Source organism: Scedosporium apiospermum (assembly GCF_000732125.1).
Source record: "Scedosporium apiospermum strain IHEM 14462 chromosome Unknown SEQ_SAPIO_0011, whole genome shotgun sequence".
NCBI classification, from domain to species: Eukaryota; Fungi; Ascomycota; class Sordariomycetes; order Microascales; family Microascaceae; genus Scedosporium; species Scedosporium apiospermum.
Genome location: NW_015971712.1, coordinates 476,475 through 503,321, shown reverse-complemented (window position 1 = coordinate 503,321; position 26,847 = coordinate 476,475). Strand labels below are relative to the sequence as shown.

Below are 26,847 nucleotides of genomic sequence, written 5' to 3'. Positions count from 1 at the left end.
CTTAGCCTGTGGCTGGTACATCACGATCGGCAGCTAGATATGGTCTAGCCCCAGGTACTTGTGGATGTCCCTGTTAGGAAAACGGATACCCTTTAGAATCACGCTTCATTGCTCAGACTGGCTTGAGACTTGAGAATCCTGCTTCGTAGTGAGCGCTCCACTTTCACTCTAAAAAGCAAAATCAGGGAGAAAAGCATACACTAATACTTCGTACCGAGGCCGCCGACACTGGTGGTCACCTGTAGCAGAGGAAACATCGGGTGTTAAAGATTGCCAGTTAGCTCGGGTCCAAGAAGGGATATGAGTGGCTTGCTTCTTGTACATCCTTGACTGGGGGCGGTGGAATTGATAGTCAAAATACCTGGGCAGAGAAGTTCCTCTCCTGCAGCACGCCGTCCTCAACAAAGCCGCACCTGCAGAGATGAGTTGAGAAACAGGAATCCAAGACTTTTCTTCATCTACCACCCTGCTTGTCTCACACACACTTCGGAATAAAGAAATGAAATCCTATTTTCGACGTTTGACCTTGGTCTTAGCGTCATAGAGACTGAAAATAGAGGAATAACGCCTGAGGCAACGACTTCCGGACACGGACGGATTCTCTCGGACGCGAAGTGGCAGATTGCTTAGCCAGAGTCCACAAAGCAGGCAACCACCAAACCGGATATAGAGAGGAATCGACGGAGGTGAGGGAACACATAAGCGCACAATTGGCGGAAAAAGAACCAACGAGAGGGAGCCAATTGACTCTTGGTAAGACTCGGCCGCAAAGGACGCGGCCATCAGCCTAGCCATATCCTAGCTCGCTCCACCATCGCCACCACGAGTTTTAACCACGAGACGAACCTTGCGCAACGTTGTGTGTTTGGACAGACGCCGCTAATAGCCATAAAATCTGACATCAAGAAAGGGCATACATCCGCAAAACTAGCTTGCTAGCTGTTGTTGTTGACACCGGCCTAAGTTCATCAACGTGGGCTCGCATCACCACTTCATCATCGGTTTGATACAGTTACCCTGCTCGAGAGAGAAGAAAGATCCGTGGTGGTTGGGGGAAAGGAGCAAGCAACAAGGGAGAGAGCTGATATCTGGCCGTCAAACCCGCCAGTTGATACCTTGTTTGGTACCCGGATGACTGGAAGCCGCTGTTTTGGCCCTGTCTTCGAAAAATTGTTGGAGCCACCCAGCACCAGTGTGGCGATGCGATTGGCGACATCGATGAACCAGAGAAGGCACGGGGAAACGGACACCATTCATTGCGAACAAACCGAATCACAAACGACGAGAATCTTTAGTTTGGATTTTATGGAACTCTGATCTTCTCGTTTCAGGTTTCCTTCCTTTGCGTTAACTTCGGCTCTTATCTTCTCTCCTCTTCCGCGCTCCTTCCTCTGATCGAGAGGTCGACCGCCTTCCTCATTCTTTCTCGCTCGATATTCTTCCGGCGTTCCTTCCGTCCGGGCGTCACAATCGAGGAAGGCCCTCTCCTTAGATCCATTTCCGAAGTCGCTCTTTCCGGTGGGCGGGGGCTGTACTGAGAGGTACCTCGAGCACAATCACTGTTGTGGCAGGAAGAACTCAACTCGCCACGCAAGGCCAGCACAAGGAAAGTGCAAGGGCACATGCAACCCGAACCCAGCACCGAATGCTGATTGCCTTGCTACTGCCCAGTGGTCCCTTCCCTGTCTAGATACCTTGGCTACTAGAAGTCCATTCCAAGACAGCGCATTCCAGGCGTGTGGTTTCCCGCTTCATTCTTCCCCCCTTGCAGAAGCCGTCAGGGTCCCTTCTCCACAAACCTGCGCGGCTTCCCAATCCAATCCTGCTTGTGTCGTTGGTAGCACTCTTCTTCAGGGAAGTGGAAGCACTGCTGCGAGTCTCTGAGCATACCGCGTTGGCTCAGCCTGCAGCGGCCTGTCTTTTGTCTTGGGGGCAGTCCGGCTGTTTGAGGCTGAGGAGCAGGCGACGTTCCTGCAGGCAGCTTTAACATTGAGCTGTCTTGTTTTGTCTTAGAAAGTCATACCTTGAAGTGTTAGAGCCACCGTCCCGTTGAAGCTGAGAAGCTACAAGTTTTTCCTCTTCGGTCCCTTTGCAACCGTTCTTTTCTTGAGGTGTGCGGCGCTCCTTAGCAAACACTTTCTTACGTTTGACACGAAACGCGGCAAACGATACACATAACATACGATACACGATACGGGCACATCGGAACATAGCTCAGACTTGGATATCCCTGCATGCCAGATCTGGCTTGGGAGACGTTCACTGAAACCGCTTCTTTGGTCTCGGCCGGTCACCTACTTCGTCATTTAACGTCGCCATCCCTCTTTGTCATAGACCTCAAGCTCAAGTCGTACTTTTGAGTGCTGTCTTATTTCTCCTTCTAAACATCGGATCCGATCAACCTAGCTCCTTACCTATTCACGTTGTCCCATTCTTCTACTTTAATAGGCGACTATTCTTCACTTGCGACTGCCGAGGACGCTACCAAGCTCACCAAATTTTATTTCCAGTTTCGCCGCATATTTCGAACAACTCGACTATCAACAATCTCAAGGACTACCAGCACCGACCCATCGACTAACCGACGCCGGCGTACCGCTCAGACGCAAAGATGGCAACTGAATCCACCATCAGGCTCCTAGAGAGTCTCCATTATATCTACCCAGCTCTTGTTTTCACTTACTTTATGGTGTCTACTGTCATAGCCGTGTGCACCTTGGAAACTTTGAAAGCGGCCGCCAACCCAAAAGACAAGAAGATTCCCAAAACAGCCATCGTGAAGGTTATGTTATTCATCGTCTTGACTTACTTCTCGCAGCTCACCGCCGTCGTAGTCCGTTCGGTCTTGGAGAGAACGTGGCTCGGTCGGGACGATGTTGTTGTCGGCTGGCTCTCTTGCTTCATGGTGTTCGGGATCCAAACCGCTTCCCTTGCCAAGACGGAGCACCCGGTGTGGTATCCTCTCCACGGTTCATGGCTTCTTTCTGTCGGGTTTGAGTTTGCCCTGGCCGTGCAATATTTCACCTACCCCCACAAGGAACTGTCCGGATTTCCGAAATTTGTATACGGGGGATTTTCGTCTTTCCGTGCTGTCTTGCTCGTCATCTTGGCTGTTACCTACTACATCCGCCGAGATGGTTTTCAGTCACTTCCAGATACGAGCGATGAAGAACGCCAGGCCCTTCTTGGAGAAGACGCCCAGGAACAGGAACAGGAAGCCTCGAGCAATGGGCACGCACCAAATGGCCACGCACCGAATGGCCACAAGCCGAACGGCCAAGCCCGAACCCAAGGCTACGGTTCCACAGAGGCGAATGGATCTGCGGCAAAGAAACGACCGGTAGAGCTACCCTTCGAGAGGAGAATGCGTGAAGGAAGGGAGAGGTTGGAAAAGAGGCTTCAGGAAGATGGAAACTGGTTTACTTACATCAAGAAGTTTGCTGTAGGTTCATCCCTTAGCCCGGGAGCGGCACATGGTTGCTTTCCATAATTTGGGAGTAATTGCTGCTCCCTGAATCCCCGAAATTAAACGCGCTGGTGCTAATATAGCCTCGACAGATTTTGTGGCCTTACATCTGGCCAGTTGGCAACCGTGGATTGCAGTTTCGCGCCGTCCTTGTCGGAATCACCCTTCTCACCAAGAACGCCCTGAACCTGCTTATTCCTCGTCAAATGGGTATCATCATGGACATTCTCGGAGGCACCCGAGAAGGCAACCCCTGGATCCAGGTCATTTTATTTGCTGCGCTGAAATTCCTCGCCTCGGATTCTGGTATTGACTATGTACGCCAACGTATCTATTTCCCTCTGGAGTACTTTTCCCGGGATGCACTCATTACTGCCGCCTACCGACACATTCTCAACCTCTCCGCCGATTTCCATGACTCGCAAAGCACTTCAGACACTATTTTGGCGATTAGGGGTGGCGAGACGATCTCATCAATGGTCGATAAGTTGGCCTTCTCAGCGTTCCCGCGAGTTGTTGATCTTGTCATCGCCATCATATACCTGTCGCTCAAGTTTGGACCTTACGAAGGCTTCATTACCATATCTACCGCTATTTGCTATCTTCATGTTGCCAGCATCCTCGTTGACGGCATGAAAGAAGCCCGCCGCGACCAGGTTGCCTCTTACTATGATAAGAACAGCCTTCTCCAGACGGGCGTCGAGGGCTGGCATACTGTGACCGCGTTCAACCAGACAGGCTATGAAGACAACCGACACGCAAATGCCGTTCGTGTTTACACGGAAAAGACGAAAGTCCTCTACTTCAAGTGGTTCAGCATCCACGCCCTCCAGTCGCTTGTGCTACTTGCTGGTCTTCTGTCGGGAGCCTTCCTTGCCGTCGCCCGCATTCAGAGCGGGCAAGCTACGCCCGGAGACTTCACAATGCTTCTGATGTATTGGGGTCAGCTGACGGGTCCTCTAATGTTTTTCTCATCCCTCGGAAAACAAGTCAGCAACGACCTCATCCACGCCGAACGTTTGCTAGATATGATGTACAGGAAACCGACAGTGACAAACAGAAAGGGAGCACGGCCATTACAATACACCGAAGGCAAGGTTGAGTTTGACAATGTTTGCTTTACATACGATGATAAGAAGAATATCATCAAGGACCTTACCTTCACTGTTCCGGGGGGGCAATGTGTCGCCTTTGTGGGAGCTACCGGAGCGGGGAAATCGACTATATTGAAACTCCTCAGTCGTCTTTACGACGTCTCCAGTGGATCCATAAAGGTGGACGGCCAGGATATCCGGGATATTGACTTGGCTAGGTATGGCGAATCTCCCCGTGCGTTTTCCATGGCATTAGATGCTAACGAATCAATTTCTCAGTCTACGTGGTCGGATCGGAAGTGTCCCACAGAGCCCAGTACTGTTCAACGATACCATTTTGAACAACATACGATACGCTCGAATCACGGCATCAGATGAAGAAATTCATGAAGCATGCAAAGCCGCCTGGATCCACGATAAGATCGAATCGTTCACTGACGGTCAGGCAACCCCCAATCATTATTTCTGTTCCTCGCCCCCCCCCCCCCCCCCCCCCCCCCCCCTCTTTTTTTTTTCCTTCTCACTCTAACTATCTTTCTGAATAGGATATGACACTCGTGTGGGTGAGCGAGGAATGTAAGTCGGATCCTGAGACCGTGAATATGCGTTGACAGGTTTTAACGGTTTTTGTGATAGAAAACTATCAGGAGGCGAACTTCAGCGGGTAGCGATTGCGAGAGCCATGTTGAAAGATCCAGACTTGGTTGTACTTGACGAAGCAACTAGCGCTGTTGACACTGATACTGAGCACAAGATACAACAATCTCTTGCCAGACTCTGTGACGGGCGTACCACCTTTGTGGTGGCGTAAGTGTGCCTCAATGATGCTTGTGTGTCCCTCGTGACAGACTAACACTACCATCCCAGGCATCGCCTTTCCACGATTATGAACGCCGACCGAATCATTGTCATCGGTGACGGTACGATTCTCGAGTCAGGCGACCACGAAACTCTCATCCGGGCGGGAGGAAAGTATGCCGACTTGTGGTCGAAGCAGGTTTTCTTGAAACCCAAAAAGAATGACAAAGGCGCATCGGAATCATCCACACCCTCGACTCTTATCAATGACTTGGAACCCGAAACAGCCGAGGCGGAACTTAGCAAGATCCGTGAAGCAGTCGAGCGCGCCGCGAACAGACGGGGCAGCGTGTCGTCGGACAGTAGTCAGAAGGATGAGGGTACCGAGACTTCTGGGGAGACCAAGTGCGAGGTAGATTCTTCCGGAGAGTCATCTAGTTCTTCGGGCGAATCTAACCGTGAGCTTTAGGGTTAGCGACTGAATCCGGTTGCCCCTGAGTTTACTCCTCGATCCTCGATGACGAGTCAGGCCGCACCTCACACCCCAAGTATTATCGCCTTCCCCACCCATCTCGGCATGCCGGTGCACTTTGGAACGGGATCGCACATGCGCCAGAACGGGCCCTTCCGCATTGCTGAGCAACTCAATGGCGAGGAGGACAGCCACAGGCTTCCGCGGTTTACACCCACTGAAGTCTTCCGGATCGAACAGCCTGGCTGCTCTTCTCCTTCGACCACTCGACGGCAGCACTTTCCTAAACAATCTTCTCGACACTTCGATATGCCCAGGCTTATAAAATCATCACAGTCTACTACTCCTGCCAGCTCATTGGCGGATCGTGTTAGGAGCAAGGGGTCAAGCTCACGCCTTAGACGGGCGCAGGGAGAATCGACCCCCGCCTCCAATCAGAAAAAAGAAGTCAAATTTGACGATGACGAGCGGAAAAACAACTCAGCGAGTCTCGGCATTGCGGCCTTCCACCGCCCTGAGTATTCTCGGCGGGGTCAGTCGCGCAGCGAACCTGGTCTGAACACGACCGATTCCGATGAGGACCTGGACGGGCTGCCTGCGTGCGGCATACGAGTATGAATGTCTTCTGTCCGGTAGATTAATTCTATGCGCCTGGCACTAATTGAATCATACTTGAAGGATTATCGAAAAACCTCGGGCCCGGTTACAGTGGCTCCAAGTGGCTAGACTCCAAGTGGCTAGAACACTCTACATAGGCTTGAGAAGTCGGTTTCGCTATCACCAATGACCGTAGACGGCAAGCATCCGGGAGTGGCCAACCGTGGTCAATGTCATACACCGCTTCTAACTCCAACGCCTGGAGGCGACAACACAATTGCCCACTTACCGTTACACGGCTTTAAAATTCATCCATTCCTGAGGAATTCCCCGTTACAACACGAGCTGACGAAGCCGACAACATGCCACCACGACGAGACAAACGGGAGCACAATTGGCGCAAGAGAACTCATAAAGGTAAATCCTCGTCAACAAGAGAGGCAGAATAACTATCGAGCGAACGACGCAGGATTTAAAAGGGTGTCGGTAGAGGTTTCAGCAAACTTGCTGGCAGGGCTGTGACAATCCTGTCGAAATTCGGGAGCAATATGAGTAACAACAGTAACGAAACTAATGGATAGGGAGACGGATTCTTCATTCGCACGCGAGTATTTGTTAGGTTGCCCATGTAACGCATAGGGGGGTTTCAAAAGGGCATAAAAAGGGAAAGGGCATTCTGTTACGGCGGTCTAAAAGTTTATAGAGTTGGCGACATCGGTTTTACTTTCTTGTTTCTCGTTTCCATTGCTGTCCTTTCTCATCTATTTATTCTTTTCATCGCCTCTTATCGCTCGATACATAGCTCGTATGATAGATAATAGCAGCCAGACGGGATACCGGAATACAAATTTTCTTTAATAAATGAAGGATTGCTTTATAACCGTGTCTCCTCGTAGGAGTGATACTTGTTTGCGCGACGTAGACGTACGGGTATTACAACAGGTAAACGGGCATGATGTGTTCGCAAAGCTCTTCGTAGCCGGGGGTAAGTCCCTCGAGCTGCACCGATCTCTGGGTTGAGAGCGTGGCGACAAGAACAAGTGAATCAAGATCATAGTGGCTCTCTCACATCACATCTGGAGACCACGTTTCTATATTCTCTCACGTTCTCCGACCTGTTACAGCGTAAAGAAACCAAAAAAAAAAACATAGGGGGCAAAACATTGTTATCTCAGCCTCTTCCCACTATTATTCTCCATCTGGGGCATCTTAGTTGGTGTTTCCGCTTCCCGGGTTACCAGCACCGCCAGCACCGCCGGGGGGACCACCACCCATCATTGACCGGGCCCTGAGAAAAAGGCGTAATGTCAGTAAAAAAAGAAACTCAATAGGAAGAATGGCAAAGAAGGTGGTCGGGAAGGGAAATCGACTTACATTTCAGCAATGGTGGGATCGCTCATCATGGCAGAAATATCAGGCATACCGCCACCGGAGCCAATCTGGTTCGCCATCTCCCTTAGCCTAGGGTTGCTCATAAGGCTCGCCATCATATCGGGGTTATTCATGAGACTCTGGGCCATGTTCTGGAACATGGGGTTGCTAAGGATAGAAGAGAAGTCCATGCCCCCAGCTCCAGGGCCGCCCGCACCAGCACCACCGCCAAACATATTAGCGAGGTTCGAAAAGTCCGGCATGCCACCAGCACCAGCACCGGGCGACGCCGGCGATCCCCTACTCCTAGCGGCGAGGTTCCCCTCACCCTCGACCTCCTCAACGCGCCTCTTGGCCGTCTCATACCCCTTCTTCATGGCATCACTACCGCCGTTACCCTCATACTCGATGCCCTTCTGATAAGCCTCCATGGAACCCCTCGGATCACCGAGAGCGAAGCGCGCGAGGCCAAGACGAGACCATGCCTTCGTGTACTTGGGGTCGATAGCAACGGCAGTCTCCGCATCCCCGCGGGCGCTCTCGTGGTCCTTGGCAGCAGAGTAAGCAGCGGCGCGGTTCGACAAAAACACGGCGTTGCGCGGGTGCAGCTCGAGGGCCTGCGTGTACAGGTCGATGGCCCTAGCGTAGTCCTTGGCGGCCATTGCGGCGTTGCCGCGGCTCTTGAGGCCTTCGGCTTCCTTCTTCTGCTCGTCGGAGGGCTCGGGCGCCGAGGCGCCGCGGGTCGTTTCGTAGGCCGTGTAGATTTGGAGAAGGGATTCGGAGTCGGCCGAGGAAGAGGCGGAGGCGTCGATCTTGAAGGAGTCGGCGATGCAGTTTATCGCGACGTCGATGGAGTCCTTGTCGTCGGCGGGGAGGGTGCCGTCTGTGAGGGACTTGGTGAGGAAGTCGCAGATGGCTAGCGCCAGGCGTTGTTTGGGCGTCGTGGACTGGGGGGGGAATAATGCGGGGGCATGTTAGCAAATATTTCGCATTATAATGAGTTTCATAGAGCCTTTTCTTTTTTTCCTCTTCTTCTTCTCCTCCCATGTCTTCTGCCGCCCGTTTGTCTTCTTCGCTAAAGGGCGGCGGTGAGGCGAAAGTATCCCTCTTCGGGAAAATGCTTCTTCCCCATCTCCATTTCAATGAGGGGCAATTTTAGCATGTGAAGCGGAACGTACCATTGTGAGATGCACTCGACGAAAGAGAAAAAAGAAACTGTAGGAACTATTTAGACGAGCGAAATATAGGATATGATTCTTGTCGACTGTTTCAGGAGCGCAAGGGGAAAAGGTTGCTTCGGTTCAGAGAGTACGTGGCTTGGGGATGTTGTCCGCTTGCTGGAAGCTTCCTTCCTGAGGATAGACGTGGAAACGCCAGGAAAATGGTGGGGCAATTCGATAAGCGCATTGCTTCGTTATACGAATACAAGGTCCCAAGCGACCGCAGGTTCGACTGGGGAGACGACATCACGATCACACTTGATTGAGAAAGATAAAAAGACATGTGGAATTATGAATTTCAGCTCCATTCTCGTTGCTAGTACGCCAATTCCATGCTATTCAATATATGATTTATGCCAGCCATTACAGTTAGACGTGCCATGCATCATCAAGCGCTCTCCCTTCTAGCATCTGCCAGAGGCCTAGCCATTCCTTTTCACAGGAATCCTCGAATCCATCAACTGAATTTATCATGTAGGACGCCGCTTTTTTCATAGCCCCCTTATACACTCTCGTAAAAGCCTTCTCCGCCTTCCATATCCGTACATTGATTGCGTTATCCGAAAACTAAAGCGTCGGCACATCTTTCCAAAGATACCGGCATCGGGTTGTTCCCCGAGCGTTTCTCTACGCACGAGGCCTACCATTCCGCGACCTCGGTTCCACATTCGGCACCCTCCGCAAAGGCCGTATCGTCGCACGCCGATACTTGACGTACAGATAGAACATGTCCTTCAAAACCAGAAACATGCAGCCGCCTACTAGACTTCGTCCCCACTTCTCCTGTAACAATCCCGTAGGGCCGTACCGAAAGGGCGCCGCGAAGAGAAACGGCTTATCAGGAACCTTCATGGTCGTCCATGCCTTTGGCAGCGCGAAGCGTAGCATCTCGCCCGCAGCCCAGGATATGGACGGTAGAAGGAGGGCTCCGAGAATGGTGCTCGTGAGGTCGCGGAGACTGTACCTCACTGCTCGTTCTATGGCCATTGGCTGGTTACGTCTTTGTTCTTGTGGAGGTGCTGCCGGAGCCTGCTGGGGCGGCCGAGCGCGATCCGCCGCCGGTCGCGGCTGCGCCTCGGCCTCGGGTTGAGGTTGTGGTCGGGCTTGTTCCGGTCGGTCCTCCTCCTGGTTATTAGCCGGCTCATTCTCCCTCGGGGCTCCGTGGGCATTTTCTTCCTCTTCTTCCTCTTCCTCCTCCTCAGTCTCCCACTCTTCGTGCTCGCCTTCATCATGATCCTCCTCATCGGTGTCCATCTCTTCTATCAGGTCAATAATCAACTCGGCTTCATTCCTATCTCCACCATCATCAAACCATATTTCCACTCTCTCATTCGCCCCCGCGTTCTCAGGTCCTCCTTGGAGGTTATCAGCGAGGTTGTTGATAATATCGCGCAATCCGCCGCGGACACCACCCAGAGCGGGCGGTGCTCCGTTTTCACGGTCCGGAGCCTCCGGCAGGCCCTGTATTATCCGATCCCACCTCCGTTCGGCTCCTGCGAAAATCTCACCCCTGACAACAATATACGCCATTGTGATGCAGGGTAGGGACGCGAATGCGAGTTGTGGCGATGGGGGCCATGTTAACGTCTCGGGGTTCCTAACAAAAACAGCGGACAGCTAAATTCGAAAGATAAATTAGTATATGATGTCCAAAACGGGGGGAATAGAGGAAGACCGTGTCTGACAGAGAGAAAATTTTCCAAGCAACTCACTAGTATCGACAAAGGTGTGTTTATCGCAGCGGTAAAGGTCGGAAAGAGCTGATGAAGTATTAACCCTGGCGCAATCATTGGCACGCCAAGCAACGCCGGTATATGATCCCTCAACCTCCCCGTCCCAAAAATCTTCATCACGGCCTCCTCGCCCGCGAATATCCGTATCGCATGGAACCCATACAACGCCTGGCCCGCCATTACGGCGCCTCCGAACATCGACCCGACGAGCACGGGTGACAATCCATTGATGAAGTTGCGAAACCAATCACTCAGGTCAACGGCCAGGTCCCGAGCCCCTTCCACTCGTATCGGCGCCTGGCACACGGGGCATTTTAGCGGCTTGTTTTCGCGCTCGCACTCGTCGATCCATTGTAGGAGGCACGCGTGGTGAGCTTCGAGAGAGCAAGGGCACGGGTGCACCCAATCGGATATGTCGCCTGGCTCGCCTGCGTCGCCTAGGCAGATGAAGCACCGGGATACCGACGAGATCTGGTCCGTCGTTGCTGGTTCGGCCATGGTTGGCTTGGTGTGGTGCTGTTAAAGGGGTGGGATCGATGTGTTTTTTTGTTGGCGTTTGTCAGTTTCCAACTAGGCTCCGATTTCAATGTGATGTCACGCCTCGGTACGATTCCGCCCGCCCTCCACAAAGCATGAAAGCAAGAAAGATCGTAGCTTTCTGCGGGGAGGTATGCATTACATAATCACAATTCCAGGACGGAGGATCAAAGAGTGACGCGAGGAAAAGGTGACCTTCTCAAAACCGGGGCAGCTCTATTTTAGCACATGGTGGGTTAGACAAAGCCTCGGGATTTCTTCTTTGCTACTGTCCTGCCCTGAGCTGTTGCGAGGTCGGACTTGACATCATGGAATGTTGCTTGTTGAATGTACAGAGGTACAAAGGCGAGGCATTCTTTGCTGACTAACATGGTCACGAACAAAGGCGGAAGTAACTTGTACCTGTGGGACGGCATCCCACGACGACACTTTTCGCTCTTCTCGAAATGGATTGATGAGGTATGCGCACGAAACGGGAAACCCCAGCCTCTGGGACTATCACTTCTCGGATTCAATGATCCTCGCTAATCGAAGGAGAAAAAGTCTACCAAGTAGTCAGTAGTCAAGGAATGCATTCTTCATGTTCACCCCGCCCCCGAATTGTCGAACAAACCTACCCCGTTTAGGAACATCCATGACCCGTGCCGATGCTCCGTCTAACACTCCATACCACTAACACCCTGAGACTAACAAGCAAGAAAAGCAACTACAAACATCCATTCTGGTCCCCCGTTTTCATATGTATATATCCGTTTTTAATAACAGTATCTTGATGGAAACAGTGTCGGTAAATCCCTTCCCATATTGACGTTCAGTACAGCCTACAGCTCTGACCTGAGTCGAAATCATTGACCAATCACCGTCCGCTTGAGAGAATATGAGCAAGTTTTCCCTCTCTTTCCATCCTGTCGCGCATATTCCTGTTTGAATCATCGACACAGGAAGTCTTTCTATTGTTCTCTTCTCTGTGGATTCGAAAAGAGGGATACGGATTACATTGGGAGGTGGTGAGAGTCGCAAAAAGTCTTGGAGGAGGGAGCCACAGTACCTCCCTCCCCGGCTGCGACGGCCTTTCCCTTTTCCATCCTGCCAACTTACGTAGTTGCAGGCTTGCAGAAGGCGTGGGTGGGGTGGGATAGGCGTAGGGACTAATGGAATACGGACTAGGGCCAGCAGGTTTGACGCGGGATGTTCGTTACCGAAGTCAGCCCATGCGAGAGCCCAGGCGAAGGTTCCAGACACAGGGCTCTTCCTTGCGTGGGAGGTCTTGGGTCAGGCTTGTTTAGTCACTGTCCATTGGGTGGGTGGGTGTTGGCACCCCCAAAAGACTGTCATCACACCCTGAATACTTCGCGCCCTCGTTGTTGCTGAAGTCTCCGGCGCTCCCCGCATGACCTGTTAGACCCAGATTGGACAGATGGATAATATCACGGCACCCAAGACCGATTACGCTTGGGTCTCACTTGGCATTAGTTGGTTTCTCTTGATGTAGGAGCTAAGAACGGCAATAAATACTTTACTTAGCACCGTAATTCCGTCTCTTGAACCGGTGGTCGTCTTTCGAATGAGCGCTCCGGCAAAGCCAAGCTCCTGGCTTCTCCGGTACTGTTCCCCAGAGTCGGGAGAGAGAAGGCTAAGGTGCGATCCATATCTGCGTAAAACTCGCTAATGCGCGTTGTGTCTTAGATACGGGACTTGACGTAGTGTCATCAAAAGGAAAGGGTGGGGTGACAAGAGGGGACCCTAGTAAAGAAGCAAGGCAAGCTTCGAACTCATCAAAGGCTTGAGAGGGCTCCTACATTGTACGTAACAAGATTCATCCTGGGAGTGTTCGAACTAGGATACCGTCTTACGAATCACATTCTGACAAGTCGGATGAGTTTACCACCATCCATTGGCACACATACACACACATAGGCACAATCATGATAGAACAGGCAATCTGTGGGGGGGGACAAGTAAAATGCTTGGCTGTATTGATATTCAGAATCCCCTCCAATACCGCACCCTAATGACAACGCAAACCCATCCACGAAGAAATAAAGAGATGTTGGTCGTAATGAGGATCCTAGGGAAAGAAACGATGGAGATGTAGACCGGAGAGACTGTGAAGGGGAAACCGAGTTTCTGAGGACCGTGACTTCATTCCACCAAGAACCCCCGCGACCAAGCAACTTTCATCAGACTAAAACACCCCTCCATGCTAACCGGATCGTGCCACGTCGACTCTCAAAGGAAATTGATATTGGTTGGTAGGCTTATTTGTGCTAGAAATTAAGTTAGCAAGAAACACCACAAGAGAGAGAGGCGAAAGGTATTATCGTACAGGGCATCCGTCGCAAGTGCAGCCGGAGCCACAGCCGCAAGAGCCAGAAGTCGAGCATCCACAGCTACCCATGTTGATGGTGTTGGTTTGGTAGATTGTTTTGAAAAAAGAAGTTTTGGTCGTTGATTTGAGTTGAGAATAGAGCTTTTGTTGATTCTATGATGAGGGGGAAGAAACAAGAGGGGAAAGGAAAAGAGGGTCAGCGGGCTAGTCTCGGGCTTTATATATTCGGACGGCCACCCCAAAGTTGAGCGGTTTGTGCCTTCCAAACGGAAAATATCCACAAAATGCTCCTGCCCAACCAGTGGCATGAGTCGTGATTACTTTACAAAGTAGATTTTTTTTTCTCGCATTGCCATTGCGCCCGGTCCGGAAGTCACAGCCAAGCTAAGGGTGGTGGGTGTGCGCGGGCATCACGCGGGGACGTACGTTTTGGGGAGGCGAAAGTCTAGATCCCGAGGATTGGATGACTGGGATGACTGCCTTACCGTTTTCAAAGCGGTCTTTGTGCGTCGACCCATTCACAAGCCGAGAGACGATCTCATCCCGTTGCGTATAAGTTTAGAAGCTACACTATAATAGCAGGTGGATGTGTGAAGCACTTGAATGGCTGCAACTAAACTAGGTGCGCACTACCCAATAGCGCCGATGGGAAGGCTCAACTAACTGAACCCTCCACACGGCGTGGAACACGGCGTGGCTTCCTCGAGCAAGGAACTTGGTGAAGTCATGAAGTAAGAGCTGCTGGACGAAACGTAATTGAACGGGATGATACCCGCACCCTGAGCCTGCCGTGCCCAGGAACATGAAATTGACCTGATCCATCTCAAGACAGGGTCCACTTCCTACCTCTTGACTTCCCTAGTTGAACTTCTGGTAAACAGTCTAGTTAAGAAGGTGTGACATGTGGTGTACATGGTCTTTGTACGTTTGCAGTGTCACTACGTCTTGATGTTGCCTGCAGAGAAAAAGCCCTGCCCCGCACTTATACAGCGTCCCCCATGTAAGTGGGTGCTTCCTCACATAGAGATTTCGATGCAAGCCGTTCAATGCTTATCTTATCAGCCATGGCGGGGTTGCTCCTCGCTTGATTTTCTCAACAGGGACAGAGCGACAGAGCTCTGAGGTATTTGGTATTTTTTACACCTCATTGCGACCAATATTTTGACTTGACAAAAGAGCTGAGAGATCGGGGGCCTCCCGGATGTCCGAGAGGATATATTCCACCTGCATCATTGATACATCAATAGGGAGCGCAGGAGGAGTCGCACATCCGACAAGTAATGGACAGGAATCGAAAATTCCGACGATGGATGCGCCCGAGGAGTGATCCGGCCAAGATCCTGGACTTATGATCCGTTGATGTGGCTCCGCGTCTCATGTTCGGAAGTGCGAGGGAGATTGAAGGGGATTCAAGCCGCGGCGCATCCTCATCCTGTGCCATTTTAGCATTGACCTCGTTATATCTAACGTCCTTCCTTACTGCTTTCTTGCTGAGCGCCGAACATTTGGCCGACTGTTCATTAATGAAACCTCTCGTGCTCATAAACGCCCCAATGGATGAAGTTTGTTCTTCCGTCTAGCGTTGCGCTGAAGGAAGTGTCCTCAATACGCGCAACGCCACGACCGACCCCGCTTCGGTCGCTAATGGAGCGATGAACCGAGCTCTATCGCGCAACGTAACATGCCAGCTCTTAAAACGAGACTTGACTTAAAGATGAGTATAACTTCTTCATCTCCATTTTCACCATTATCATCATCACCATCTTCATCTTCACTTTCTTTCCCCCCTTTTATGAGAGGATTGACTATCTTCTAGATATTTCAAAGGGGGTCGTATAGTGCGATCGCTGGGCTTCCAGTCGCCACCCAACACCTCGCATCCGCAACCTCAATTTACTGCTTAGCTTTCATCAAATCTCATGATGGCAGCAGACCCCGTCCCAACGGCCAAGACCCTCTCCAACATCTACAACCCCGAAGACCTCCCCACACAATCAAAAAGATGGTCCACCCTCCTATCCACCTTCCAGTCCAGATACGGCCACACGCCAGACTTCATCACCCGCTCCCCAGGCCGCGTCAACATCATCGGTGAACACATCGACTACTCGCTCTACCCCGTACTACCCATGGCCATATCAGCCGACGTCCTCATGGCTTTCTCATCCGCCGAGACCGACGCCACATCACCCACTTACCAGATTGAGATTGCCAATGTGGAGGATGAGCGCTTTCCGGCCAAGGTGTTCGAGGTACCTGTTGATGGAGATGTAGACATTGACGCGAGGGTTCATGACTGGACGAATTACTTCAAGTGCGGATTGCGCGGGGCTTTGGATCCGTTGAGGAAGAGGAAGAGAGATGCGTGGAGACCTGTGAGCATGAAGGTCTTGATGCATGGGACGGTGCCTGTCGGTGGGGGGCTTAGCTCGAGCGCGGCGTTCACTACGGCTAGTGCGCTGGCGGTCATGATTGCAAACGGCGAAGCCTCGGTGGATAAGACGGAGCTCACGGAGCTTGCTATAGTCAGTGAACGCGCAGTCGGCGTCAACTCGGGCGGGTAAGACTGTCTCAAATCCTCCCTTTCTACCCCTCGACTCTTCCCACTAACTCACCTAACAAAACCCAAGCATGGATCAAACCGCCTCCGTCTTCTCAACGAAAGGCTCAGCCCTCCACGTCCAATTCCTCCCAACTCTCCAAGCAACCCCCATAATCTTCCCCACAACCGTCCCCCAACTAACCTTCCTCATCGCCCAATCCTACGTCACATCCGAGAAGCACATCACAGGCCCAATCCACTACAACCTCCGCGTAGCAGAATGTTCCCTCGCAGCCGCCTACCTCCATGCCGCCGTCTCAAAAAACAGTAACCATCCCCCCATCCTCCCCGCGGACGTCTCCCCCCTGGGAATCTCCCTCGCCTCCTTCGGCGCTAGCTACGCCAATAATGACCTCAACGCCCTCATCCACCTCGCAGAAGAAACCCTCACAAACGAACAAGGCTACACCCGCGAAGAAATCGCCCAAACCCTCAACATCTCCGTCGCAGACCTCGACGCCCGCTTCACGAGCAAATTCCCCGTCCGCGCCACCCACTTCATGCTCCGCCAACGCGCGCTGCACGTCTTTTCCGAAGCCCGTCGCGTGCGCCGCTTCGTCGACCTCCTTCGGGACGCCGTCCCCGATGACGACGGCACGACTACTCAGCTCAACGAGAAGCTCGGCGCGCTTTTGAACGAGACGCAGGATTCGTGCCGGGACCTCTACGAGTGCAGCTGTCCTGAGATTGACCTCATTTGTGAGGTTGCTCGGCGCGCGGGCGCGTATGGGAGTAGGCTCACGGGCGCTGGGTGGGGTGGGTGTACCGTTCATCTTGTGCCGGCGGATAAAGTGGAGGACGTCAAGGAGGCATTGATGAGGGAGTACTATAGGAAGAGGGACGGGGGCGAGGTTGGTGACGATGCCATGGTGGTTAGCAAGCCTGGTGGCGGAAGCTGTTTCGTAAGGCTCTCCGATTTTGAAGCCTTGTAAGGGAAATGTTTTAGACAATAGAAGGAGGAGATGTGATGCAGAGTATAGGAGAAGCAATAAATGTATAGATAAATGGAGTTGGTTTGAAATGTGCGCCCACGTCTGAAGACCTAAGAAAACGGATCCCAATACCTAAACACCGTGAAATTATTATTCGTACAAGAATTTTGCTTTGTTTCCGCTCGTCACAGAGTTATCGTATACACCATTCCCTCCAGATGCCCCAGTCCCTATCCCAAAACAAAATATAGAAAAAGTCGGGTCCCATACTAAAGCAAAGTCGCATATATCATGCCTTCCGTGAGAGGCTTCAAGAGAGATCAAGTTCAACCAGATGTCTCGGTCGGGCACTTCCCCCCCCCCCCCCCCCCCCCCCCCCCCCTTCCCAAATTCCCCAAAGCAACGTCCTCGTCTCTATAGAACGTATGAAAAAGTATGGTATCATAGAAAGTAAATAAAACCCAAAAACTGTCGAAACGCCATTCCCGAGGAGAAATGGAAAAGCCGATACCCCCGGCTCCAGGCTCAGGTGAGTTACCTTCCCTCCAGCGAAGCTAGCCAGTGCGCATTAATCCATAGACCCCTGTATGCGCTGTCGTATGCAGAATCTTGTTGCTGCAGTATCGATTCTTTCTCTATCCCGTCATCGTAACTTCGTGCATGAAAGGCCCTTGGGAGGCGCCGGGCTGGCTGTGCCTATTCGACATATTATAGTCGGTGGGCTGGCCCATACTGGGTAGTGCAGGAATGCCGGCCGTCTCTATGTTCGGTTGATGTTGCCGCTTCAGTCTGAGGCTATCGATGCTCTTCCTCGCTACAGAGAGAGGCCGTTTCGGGGTTTTTGGTTTACCTGAGTGATCATAGGTCAAAGGCGTCTCCATGGACGTGAGAACTTCCAAAGGTGCTGTGGATGTCGGCCACTGCTGTTGCGGTGCTCCGGGGTGGTGCGGGTGCGGGTGTTGGGAATACTGGTGTTGAGGGTGTGAATGTTGCGGGGTCTGATAAGTCTGCTGATGGTGAGTCGAATTCGCGTGCTGCTGCTGAGGTTGTCGAGTTATCGAAGTATGAGCTTGCATCTGTTCCGAGGGCACCGGAGTTGGGTTCCCGTTCATAGGATGATCGGTTCCATCGGGACCTGAGGTATGCTGAGAATGAGGCATTGTTTCCTGAGGCGGAGGCGCGAAGTTGTACCCTTCCTGCCACTGGTTGACGTCGGGTACGTGGTATGGAGTTCCGGGGTGAGGATGGGACCACCCATCCTGATCGGTTATGAGAGGCCGGTTGACTGGGTTGGGGTTGGTCTTTCCAGGAAGAGAGGTGCCTCCCCGCGGGTCGGGGAGGAACATGTTTTGCGGCGGGGGTTTCGGCTGTTGAATGTTGAATTGAAAAGAAGGCGGCTGAGAGATTGGGAATGCGAGTTTCAAGAGGCCCGGCTTCATGAGCATTTCGTGCCGAGAAGCTGCCAGAGGGCAATCCTTCTTCAGCGGTCGTCGAATGCCCGGAGGCGGCTCAGGAGCCTCGAGGTTGGCGGACCTGTATGGCTCGCCGCCGAGGGTCCAGGCCCAGTGAAGTAGCCGCGGCAACTCGTACAGGTGACGGCACTCAAGCAGCCTCTTCAGATCAGCGGAAGACCTAGGCTGCCATCGGAGAGCATTCCGAATACTCTTCTGCCATACACATTGCTTCCACATATCCTTAACAGCTTCCTGGCGGAGGAGATTCTGCATTTGGGTGTAGTATTCCCATTCCGCGACACAGAATCCCATATCGAAATGCTTGGCGACGTGATCGAAGTACTTGTCCCGCAACGTTTTGGCTTCATCCTCAGATGAGGCCTCGAAGACACGGTCCTTGCAACCACGGAATCCACAGGCAAATACCAATTGAGGGCATAACTCAACGCGGGCTTTACTGGGTGGTAGGTGTATGTCGGTATGGCATGACTTTACATGCGCGACGTAAGCCTTTTCGAAGTCGAACGTCAGGGGGCATCCGGCGTACTGGCAAACCCAGATGGTGTTGGTGTGATGGAAATTCTGGAGATGCTTCTTAAAGTCGCTCTTCCTGCTGAAGCCTACGACAATCCCTTCCACGAAACACATAGTACACTCGATAGCTTTCCGCGGGGTGGATGTGGTGACGATGGAAGTGACAGAGAGGTTAGGCTGTGTCATCGGCGAGTCAGATGTCTTGATGTCCCGAGAAGTACGAGGGGCAGAGGCCGATGACCAGTCCCCGGAGAGGCTCTGGACATCGGCTTGAAGATAATTAGGCGTCATGTCGGCAGACTCGGACCAATGCGCCTGGGTATTCTGAGAGATGATAGAGGCAGTTTCAGACTGGCAGAGTGAGGGTTCACTGTAGCTTAAAGAGGGAACACCACTGGCGTTACTTGACAGAGTCACTTGAGACATGGTCGACATTCGGGCTGCTTCGACGGGTTAGCTGAAGAGAGACGATGCGATGCGGACACACAAGTCACAACTGGTCGCTTGAAGCAGCACGGGTGAGGAAGTGGAGGAAAGGACACACATGGTTCGCCGAGACTCCTTAGAAAGAACATGAGATTGACTGGACCATACTTCGCGGCAAGCTGCACGACGGCCTGGAGGTCCTCAGGCGCCATTTGGTAGGCACGACTGGCATCTTGCCAGGGATTTTGGCTCGAGAACATCGTGGCTCAAGCAGAACAGAAACTTCAATTAGGGGTCCTTTCGTTTCTGATTGAAAATACGCGCGCCAAAGTGCGGTGAAAAGTAAACTCGACCGGGCCGAATAAATAGGAAGAAAGAATTCGTCTGGGTCCAGTCGGCTGCATGAATAAGCGTCGAACCGTCGAAAAAAAGTGAGAGAATAGCGACGGCGACGGCTTTTGGGTGTTAGGTCACGGTCGCGCCGATGAGATTTGCGTGGGAAATGGGCCGTAGTCTCATGGGATTGCTTCTGTGCGACTCGTGATCTCGAAGGATTGTAGGTGAGGAGAAGAGGAGGGGGCTGGTAGCTATTGAACGAGATACAGGATGATCCTGGAGGTTTGAGGATGTTCGGGCAGAGTAGTAATGGCGTGTAGTATTAAGGAGCGCGGAGCAATAGCAATGTCCATTAATAACCGGCAACGAAATGAATGGACAGGAAAGAATAGGCGAAAATGCGAAGAGCAACGGAGGACGGAGGAGGGTATTTTGGGGGAAGACGGATCAATTGACAGCAGGAAGGGAAGCTTTTGAAGGCCGAGAGAGGTCCGGGGAAGAAAAAGCCACCCCCCGTCGCGATCTGAGATCCAGGGCAGTGGTCACAGGGCGCTACGCACTGGTCCTGGGTGCGCTGCCAGTTGAGAATTTGAGGGTTTTTGTTCTGTCTGAGAAGAATTGATCAACAGCAGGCAGGGCAATAATAATGCCATTGACGGCAAAGGAACTGGAACTGGGGACAAATGTACGAAGTACTCGCGCGTTCCTTCGATTGTCATTGGAGAATTGCAGCGGTCCATGACGGGATCAGTCGAGGGATAGAACGGACTGCAGGCCCGAGCGGGAGGAACAGATCAGCCTGCTTTGCTTCGTGGCCTTGGATCAATACATTGTACTTGTGGCAACCACCCCAAGGGCTTGCAGATCCCGTCGAACGTAAGTACTTTGTACCTCAACTTTGAAAGTAGCCAGGAGCCATGGTCGTGCTTGCCCGCATCCAGCCCCACCCCCCCCCCTTCTTCCCCCTCCCAGGGACCCTTAATAACCTCTTTTGCCTCAGTGCTCGTACACTACTTTCGTACTCCCCTCTTCCTTGTCTAACCGCTAAGTATTAGCTGTACTAACAATCCCGCTGGCAGGCTCAGTCCCGCAAAAGAAGGTTCAGAGGACGATTAAGCGTAGAAGAGGCAACGGCCGGGCCAGGCAGGGGCGATTTGATATCAGGAAACAGGAACACCGCCGTCTACGAAGTAACTCGTAACTCTACGCAGGGCTGGTTGGGGGTAGACTACTTCATGTACTCCCAACACTGATTGATTCCTTCCGATCAATGACGGAGATTAACCTTGTCAAGAAGTACCAGCCCGGACCTTGATGGCAGTTCTTTCGTGCCTATTCGCAATGGAACCAGTACCTGAGTGTCGGGGCCAGCGTCAATGTCAAGCAACACTGGACAGAGCAATTTGTTGTGGCGCGCCGGCAGCAGGGGTAAGAACTTGAATGCATTTGCATCAATGGATCAATAGGTAGGTGCCTACACCTTGCGCACATTGCAAAGTACTTTCGTGGAGCTTTTGACAGACTTATAGCGGCGTAACTACCTCCTGGTACGAAGGTGACAAGGGGCATGAACACTGCAAACTTCTTGGTGGTCCACACCAAAAGGCCGACGTCTTCGGAGACAGCCTGGCTTTGGACTCTAAATCCGCTGCAATTGATCGATTGTATTTCTATTTTGAACCCACCAGGACGGAGTAACCGGCTGATCGAGATCAATACTCGCTACGGAAGGTGTAGGCGCTTCCATGATCCCCGATGCCCGCGTCCAATGAAGGGATTTGATGCGGCATCCTGCACAGGTTTAACGAGGATACTCTACACTAGGACATTGCACCTAGCGGCATGTCCAATGTTCTCTTTCCATCACACCTCCGGTATATCAATGCTTTATCTTGAGACGATCTAAGACTTGGGCTGGCTGCATGCTCTCTTCACTACTAAACGAAGTCCGCATTATGCGAGTCCCTGGCAAGATTGATGGTATCGCATATCGCATGGCGCTTGATGTTTTAGTGTGGAAGGCGGAGTAGGTTTTAGTTCAGAGTGTTGAGTTTCTCAAGACATGTGCATGGGGTCAACTGCAAGCCCAGTTTAATGCTGGCTAACTGACTCGTCCGCGAGACCCTTGAAAACATTCCAGAATCTGATGTGCAGTAAGACAACGTTGAGGCGTGTACCAGAAGGGGAGAGCGGCAGGATCTGAGGCAACCCCGCCTGTTCCCTTGTTACCACTGTTGGAGATTCGGGACAGAGATCATTCAGCCAATCCACACATCCATACAGTTTTATGTCCATGTTTTGCGGGACGGGTCTACCCTTGGGCGTGCTCAAGCTTCTTGTCATTTGATGTCATACAAACCTTCAACCATACCATGAAACTTGCAATGGACAACCCTGTTGCAAAGACGAAGTACACAGGTAATAAACGTTGAACAGTTTGCCCATTTTTTGCCCATTGAAGGGGCCCTGTGATGATCACACACCCGACCCGCTGGATCGATTAATCACACATTTTGGGTTCGCCGCCTATCCCTTGCGGTAGCTCCCTTTCCCAGGAGTGATTGATCATTGATGCATGCAACACAACGCCCATGTACTATTATTACATCGTAGCAGGTAAGCAGCCAAGTTCATCTTGTCTCCTTGATATAATACAAATTGGTACCTGAATCCACGGACTCCGAGGTCTTTGAAACAATAGATGGCGTGGGCTTTACATTATACCGCGTTGATGCTCGTATCTCAGGGTAGCTTATCCACTCAGGGCTCGTCTTCCCCTTTGAGAGGAAGAAACACCCTCTCAACAGCATCACGCGTTACCCGTTAGCGCGGCCTCAACTCTGCGGCCGCCAAGCTGGCTAAAACCAAATTCGAGCGGAGAAGGTGCGCTCCGCATGTTGGAGGCACTTGACAGGACGAGATTAACAAGTGGAGGAAGGGGGCGAAATCCGGTACGCAGGAACGTGGGTTTTGTTCTTATTTCCACCTCCTGCGCATATCAACCGCTCCCTCCTTTGGTGATGTGATTTCCACCGTCGCGTCTTGCAGGAATCTGTGCCTTCAGCTCGGGATGAAGATTCTCGATGAGAGTTATGGGCTGGGGCGACAGACTTCACCGGTCGCCGTGGCGCCAGAGCCCGGGATTTTTCGTCTTTGGTCCTTCCTCATCCTACAATATGTCCGATGGGGGGAGCAGGGCTAGTGCAGAGTGATTCGGTTGATTGGGCTGTTCATAGCACCTCACCGACTAGATCGGTTTTTTTCGGTCTTTACTGGAGCCGGGCCTAGCTCTGGACCAGCGGAGGCCGCTAACTGGGACAAAGTTCGACGATTATTCCGGATGGTGCTCCAATGGGTGAATAGACGATTTGATATATGAGTGAGGGATGAGGGGACATTGGGGCGAACTTGGGGTTTACAGCTAGCAACTACTAAGACAATTGGGGGTTATCACAGGGCACCACACAGCACTGTCTGCTCAGTGCAGACAACCGCTGCGGAATACACTCCCAGTTTCCAGCCCTTACTCGCATTATAGAAGCACCATCTTCTTCAAATTAAAGGACATGCAAATGAAGTGCGACTGCTTCGCATGGCATCAGAGAACCCCATCCCATGCCACATCCAAAGATTCCGCAGTCCGGACGGGAAGTCAGAACGCGGAACGTGGAAGGGCCAGAAATGTTGGTTGGCGGGGGGCGTGTGTGGTTTCTAGAAGTTCGCTAGAAGGAAATTAACCCACGTTTTGTCACGTACGAAGTACTGTGCTTCGCATCAATGTATCCTGCCTGGTGGTACGAAGCAAAGAAACCCGGCTGGATGGGGAGATGGGAGCGACATTACGATGTGACCGCGGCGCGATTCCCTGCTTCGTAGCAGATGATCAATGTTGGCTTTCAACCCGACTTTCAGCCCCTACCAGGCGAAGGGTGTGTACGAAGTACGGACATATGGAGGCGTCTTGAGTATTATGTCTTTCGACCGAGCGGAAAACCTCTTGCCCAGCGGGCTTGGCCCGACCTACCTACACAACCTTGTCCATGTTAGACCTCTGTCTCTGCTTCGTAAGTTCATGAAAGGAAATTTCGGGGAAGGTTTGCTTGTGTAGACGACAGGGATCCGTCCCGCTCGAGGGAGCGAATCCGTGCTCGAGAACAAGACAAATGCAATCGCACTAGTTTAGACTTGACGACGTAAACGACGAAGCTTGTTATTCGCCCCATACCTTGTCCTGACTTTGACACGATCGATCTTAGAAGTGGGTGTAGGCTCTGTGGGGAAGTGTCTTGAGAGTCTTGCAAATCTCTCCAAGCGAGGTGATCCAAACGCCAACCAGCATTCAAGGCTGGCTGGATACCTCACAGAAGTAAGTTTAGTCCCCCACCGGAAGCGACACTAATATAGTGTCCAGCCCATCGCCATAAACCCCGCCAGGCCCTGCGAGTAGTGTAGTGTATGCGTAGATTTTCGATCGCTAGCGAGAGAAGTTTATCGGCGAGTTAGCACTGATCCTGATCTAGTCTTTCCTCCGTCACGTAGAGTTTTAACTCTTAACGCCAGAGTTGCGAATTCCTGTTCGGCTCTCTTAGATCCCCCCTCCCCAGACGTGATCCGGGACGAGCAAATCCAGACTTTTAGTGCCCACTTTGACACACGGACATACTCACGGATCAACGCAGAGACCAGTTTCCCCGGACTTGACACGGAATTCCCACCCACAAGCCCCAGCAAGTATCGGTTTCGGCTGGCTTACGGGTAATTACGAAGTCCGAAAACGAACTTGCTCACTTCCCCCTGCCTGGGCGACAGCGGCGGTTTTACGTTACGTACTTGATGAAGGGTCTCGTACAGTAGCTCCGGGATTTCCAATCTGGTGGCGTATGGACAGACAAGAGTCCATGCGTGGTACGATTGTGATTTTCGGATCCAGCGCCAGGACCCTCAAGAATTACAAAATATGCCGTCCGAGTGGTCTGGGGGGGAGGGACGAAGCGGGAATTAATATGAAGTGGAGGAAAAGGCCTCATTAGTGGCGAGTTCATCTGTAGAGAAGGGGGGTCCTCGGGAGAGATTGGTTGAGGTAATAACCCCCCAAAAGACGCAAGAGAAATCTACGAAGTAATCTCTCTCGCGTATCCGGCTTCTTGAAGGTTGAGGCTCTATCGCAAGTACAATACACGAGCTTGGGCTTCTATGGTTTCATTTCGTACAAGTACATGGCCCGGGACTCTTGCTTCATAGACGAGGTGTTTTCCGCAGGAGTACACTAGTAATTTCCATCCATGATCCAGCTGGTTAGGACGGGACCAGCCCATGGCAAATAGAATGGCTTCCTACCCGCCTTCGATATCATCCTTCTCACCCCTCAACTTGCATCGGGCCTTGACACTGAGGCGGGCATATTTACTAAAAGGGAAAGGGGAATGTGAGAAGGGGTGAGCAGGAGGGCGAATTTGTACGAAGTATTCGTAGTTCTCGACAACGTCGAAGCTCGGGAGTATCGCTTGATGCAGGTACGCCTCGAAGCATTCATTCGGCTTTCGCTCAATCGCACTTCGTACAAGTACAGCTTTCTTCGTACAGCTTTGCTGCTCCCTCTCACCCGCCCCGGCCCCCGCTCCCGAGTCCCCGTCCCGCGTCTCCGACCAAAGTTAAACCAACTGACGAAGGGCTGCTCCATTCGTCCCGATGTTTGAAGCCATCTCGAATCGTAATATCATTTCATGCCAGGGGCACGTGGCCTGACCCCTATCTTACCGTCCCACGGGCCACTTCATCAAAAACCGAACTAGCTCCGGATTTGGTACTATAAGCGCGGTCAAGTGGCTGGCTGTGGTTATCGCGTGTTTGGCGGGTCGCGTACTAAGGTTTAGGATTCATACACTAAGTTTACTTCGTAGACCGACGGCTAACAAGATTTCGATCCATCTGAACAGATCGCGATCGAGAAAACGGGGCTATCACATCAATCGTAATCCAGATGCACTATCCGCGGCGTAGCTCTCCCAACCTAATGTCCGGCGGTACTTGCGAGGCAACACTGGACCTGGCATGCTGTAGCCGGCACGATCCGAGATTTGCAGCCAGCTTCGCCATAACCCACAACCTACAAAAGCCAAGATTCGCCAGAAGACTAAGTAGTTTAGGGTTTCAAGAGGGAAAAATTAATCAGTTATCAATCCCAAGCAGCATATTAGTCCCAGATCCTACCCGCGATCCCCATCTGCGATCCCGCAGATCAATCTCCCGGTTCCCTGACCGCAGCCTGAAGCCTGAGGTCGTTGACCCACGTTGTCAAGTGGGATCGGCACACGGCACACAAGTTGGCGGGATGGTCCGCAAGGGGGGTTAAGGTTCTAACCCTCCCTTCGGAAAAGTGGGCAAAAAACACAGCAATAGGGAAAAATAAACATATCGTGGAGGCGAATTTTTAGCGTCGCCGCAGTTTTGCGCTTGGGAAAAGGGGGGGTGTCATATCTGGAATAGGAATGAGGCTGTTCATGGATGGTATTATTTACCGTGCGCTTGGGGCGAGGGAAGGTCGTAAGCCTTGCAAGTGAGAAACATGTCACGGTTTTGCGAGAGCTGTATCAAGGCTGTCCCTTTTTTTTTTTTTTTTTTTTTTTTTTTTTTTTTTTGGTTGTCAAGCATATTTTTTTGTTTCTTGTTTCGGCGATTCTCAGACGGCGTCACCGGTCTTTGTTTTTGCCCCCGGTCTCCGGTCTGAGTATCGGGAATCGGTCACGGCTCGTCCGATTTCTAGAAGCGCAGGGGTTCGGTGGACGCCGAAGAAATCCCTACCTCAGCCGTCTCACGAGCATGAGCGTGTTGAAGGGCCGGACGAAAAAGTATCTCCGCAGAACAAGATCCGCACAACAGCTCAACCGCACCTCCCGATACTCTTTCCGTTCCTCGGTCCTTGTAGACAGATCGTCATCAATGCGAG

At 52.0% G+C, this 26,847-nt stretch overlaps 5 protein-coding genes across 5 annotated transcripts; 2 read left to right on the top strand and 3 right to left on the bottom strand.

Moving 5' to 3' along the window:
- Positions 1-2,611: 2,611 nt before the first annotated feature.
- SAPIO_CDS0130 (Uncharacterized protein) lies at positions 2,612-6,448 on the top strand (the record flags this gene model as incomplete). Its single annotated transcript, XM_016782987.1, has 7 exons — positions 2,612-3,442; positions 3,559-4,778; positions 4,840-5,000; positions 5,106-5,136; positions 5,197-5,367; positions 5,428-5,770; positions 5,834-6,448. The coding sequence occupies 7 exons, from the start codon at positions 2,612-2,614 to the stop codon at positions 6,446-6,448; spliced, it is 3,372 nt and encodes a 1,123-aa protein (XP_016646620.1).
- A 1,188-nt stretch (positions 6,449-7,636) lies between these two features.
- SAPIO_CDS0129 (uncharacterized protein) lies at positions 7,637-8,979 on the bottom strand (the record flags this gene model as incomplete). The annotated part of the gene is made up of 3 exons (XM_016782986.1): positions 7,637-7,715; positions 7,802-8,745; positions 8,977-8,979. The coding sequence occupies 3 exons, from the start codon at positions 8,977-8,979 to the stop codon at positions 7,637-7,639; spliced, it is 1,026 nt and encodes a 341-aa protein (XP_016646619.1).
- Positions 8,980-9,645: 666 nt separating this feature from the next.
- Positions 9,646-11,249, bottom strand: SAPIO_CDS0128 (uncharacterized protein; the record flags this gene model as incomplete). The annotated part of the gene is made up of 2 exons (XM_016782985.1): positions 9,646-10,635; positions 10,731-11,249. The coding sequence occupies 2 exons, from the start codon at positions 11,247-11,249 to the stop codon at positions 9,646-9,648; spliced, it is 1,509 nt and encodes a 502-aa protein (XP_016646618.1).
- Positions 11,250-15,539: 4,290 nt separating this feature from the next.
- Positions 15,540-17,151, top strand: SAPIO_CDS0127 (Galactokinase; the record flags this gene model as incomplete). The annotated part of the gene is made up of 2 exons (XM_016782984.1): positions 15,540-16,177; positions 16,248-17,151. 2 exons carry the CDS (start codon positions 15,540-15,542, stop codon positions 17,149-17,151), a joined length of 1,542 nt encoding a protein of 513 aa, XP_016646617.1.
- Positions 17,152-17,786: 635 nt separating this feature from the next.
- On the bottom strand, positions 17,787-19,825 carry SAPIO_CDS0126 (uncharacterized protein; the record flags this gene model as incomplete). Its single annotated transcript, XM_016782983.1, has 2 exons — positions 17,787-19,579; positions 19,684-19,825. 2 exons carry the CDS (start codon positions 19,823-19,825, stop codon positions 17,787-17,789), a joined length of 1,935 nt encoding a protein of 644 aa, XP_016646616.1.
- Positions 19,826-26,847: the final 7,022 nt, after the last annotated feature.